Genomic DNA, 2,343 nt, shown 5'->3' on the forward strand with positions numbered 1-2,343 from the left:
GACATGGGGAGAAAGGCACTCTGGGAAGGGAAGTCCGTACGGAACCACCCGGAAGCGGCGGCGGGACCGGGAGATCGGGACCGGGATCGGGAGGATCAGGATCGGGATCGGGATTAAGGGGGGCCCGGACCCCTCCAGGCTCGGCCGGGGATGTTCCACGGGATCGCGGGCCCGGCTGGGATGGGCGGTGAGAACCGGGGAAGGGTCCCGGAGGTCCCGGTGGGGCTGTCCGGGAGGGTCCCGGTGCTCCCAGCCCGCTCTAACGCCGCTCCCGCTTCCCTTCGCAGCCCCCGGGAACAAACCGGAGCTGTACGAGGTGAGTGGGACCCACTCCCCGAATCGAGGCCGGTCCTGGGGTCGCCCTCCGTGACCGACCCCCCCGTGTCCCCCCGTGACCGACCCCCGTGTCCCCCCGCAGGAGGTGAAGCTCTACAAGAACGCCCGGGAGAGGGAGAAGTGAGTGATGAGCGTGGGGGGTCCCGGGATTTTGGGGGGGAAGATCCCCCGTCCCTCCCCCGAGCCCGGGGAGAGCAGAGGGGCCAGGGAGGGAGGGAGGGTTTGGGGCAGCGGGGGTGGCACCAGACCCCCTTCTCCATTGGGGGCATTCCTGGGACCCCCTTCCCCATCAACAGCACCCCCTGTGTCCATCCCAGTCCCCTCCTGGGACCCCTTTCTCCATCACCCCCTGTTCTCCATCCTCTTCCCTTCTCTCCATTGTGGCTCGCCCTGGTCCCCTCTTTCCCATCCTGGTCCTTCCCAGGATCCCGTTATCTCACCCTGCTCCTTCCTGGGACCCCGCTGTCCATCCTGGTCCTCCCTTCTCCATCGTGGCCATTCCTGGGACATTGTTGTCCCTCACTGTCCCTCCTTCTCCATCCCGGTCCCTCTGGAGTCCTGCTGTCCATCACCATCCCCCAGTGTTCCCTCCTGGGATGTTCTTCATCCCGGGACAGCGTTCTCCGTCGCTGTCCCCTCCTCTGCATTGTGTGCCCTCCTGGAACACCCCTGTCCATCCTGGAACACCCCTGTCCACCCCTGTCCCTCCTGGAACACCCCTGTCCCTCCTGGGGCACCCCTGTCCCTCCTGGGGCACCCCTGTCCATCCTGGGGCACCCGTGTCCATCCTGGGGCACCCCTGTCCATCCTGGGGCACCCCTGTCCATCCTGATCCCTCCTGGGACACCCCTGTCCATCCTGGGACACCCCTGTCCATCCCTGTCCCTCCTGGAACACCCCTCTCCCTCCTGGGGCACCCCTGTCCCTCCTGGGGCACCCCTGTCCATCCTGGAACACCCCTGTCCATCCTGGGGCACCCCTGTCCATCCTTGGACACCCCTGCCCCTCTTGGGACACCCCTGTCCATCCTGACCCCAGGTATGACAACATGGCCGAGCTGTTTGCGGTGGTGAAGACGCTGCAGGCGCTGGAGAAGGCCTACATCAAGGACTGCGTGTCCCCCAACGAGTGAGGGATGGGATACAGGGATACAGGGATGGGATACAGGGATGGGATACAGGGATGGGATACAGGGATGGGATGGCATGGGATTGAGGATGGGATGGGATGGGATTGAGGATGGGATGGGATTGAGGATGGGATGGGATTGAGGATGGGATGGGATTGAGGATGGGAAGGGATGGGATGGGATGGGATGGGATGGGATGGGATGGGATGGGATGGGATGGGATGGGATGGGATGGGATGGGATGGGATGGGATGGGGATGGGATGGGATAATGGGATGGGATGGGATGGACAGGGACCCACCCTGTGCCCCCATCCTCACTTCAGACCCTGGACTGTGTGTCTCCCAATGAGTCAGTCTGTGCCCCTGGAACACCCCAGATCCCTGGGATGGGCAGGAACACCCCAGATCCCTGGGATAAGCAGGAACACCCCAGATGGGCAGGAACACCCCAGATCCCTGGGATGGGCAGTAACACCCCAGATCCCTGGGATAAGCAGGAACACCCCAGATCCCTGGGATGGCCTGGAACACCCCAGACCCCCGTGCCCCCCAAATCCCCCACCCCAGGTACACGGCCGCCTGCTCCCGCCTGCTGGTGCAGTTCAAGGCGGCGCTGAAGCAGGTCCAGGGCTCCGAGATCAGCTCCATCGACGACTTCTGCCGCAAGTTCCGGGTGAGCCGCCGCCCCGCAGCCCCCTGGAATTCCGGGCCCGGAGGCCTCCGTGTCCCACGGGTGTCCCCTCCCGCAGCTGGACTGCCCCCTGGCCATGGAGAGGATCAAGGAGGACAGACCCATCACCATCAAGGACGACAAGGGCAACCTCAACCGCTGCATCGCCGACATCGTCTCCGTACGGCCCCAGGGGCTCCGGGGGG

General features: G+C 65.0%; 1 protein-coding gene across 1 annotated transcript; it reads left to right on the forward strand.

The window, feature by feature from the left end:
- Positions 1-19: 19 nt before the first annotated feature.
- On the forward strand, positions 20-2,323 carry VPS28 (VPS28, ESCRT-I subunit; the record flags this gene model as incomplete). The annotated part of the gene is made up of 6 exons (XM_027911344.1): positions 20-187; positions 288-316; positions 419-456; positions 1,375-1,464; positions 2,035-2,140; positions 2,217-2,323. Coding segments are annotated over exons 1-6 (407 nt in total), but the record flags the coding sequence as incomplete, so codon positions are not given.
- Positions 2,324-2,343: the final 20 nt, after the last annotated feature.

Source organism: Empidonax traillii, unplaced genomic scaffold (assembly GCF_003031625.1).
Source record: "Empidonax traillii isolate 1590-97213 ecotype Southwest subspecies unplaced genomic scaffold, ASM303162v1 scaffold7377:size5029, whole genome shotgun sequence".
Taxonomy (NCBI): domain Eukaryota; kingdom Metazoa; phylum Chordata; class Aves; order Passeriformes; family Tyrannidae; genus Empidonax; species Empidonax traillii.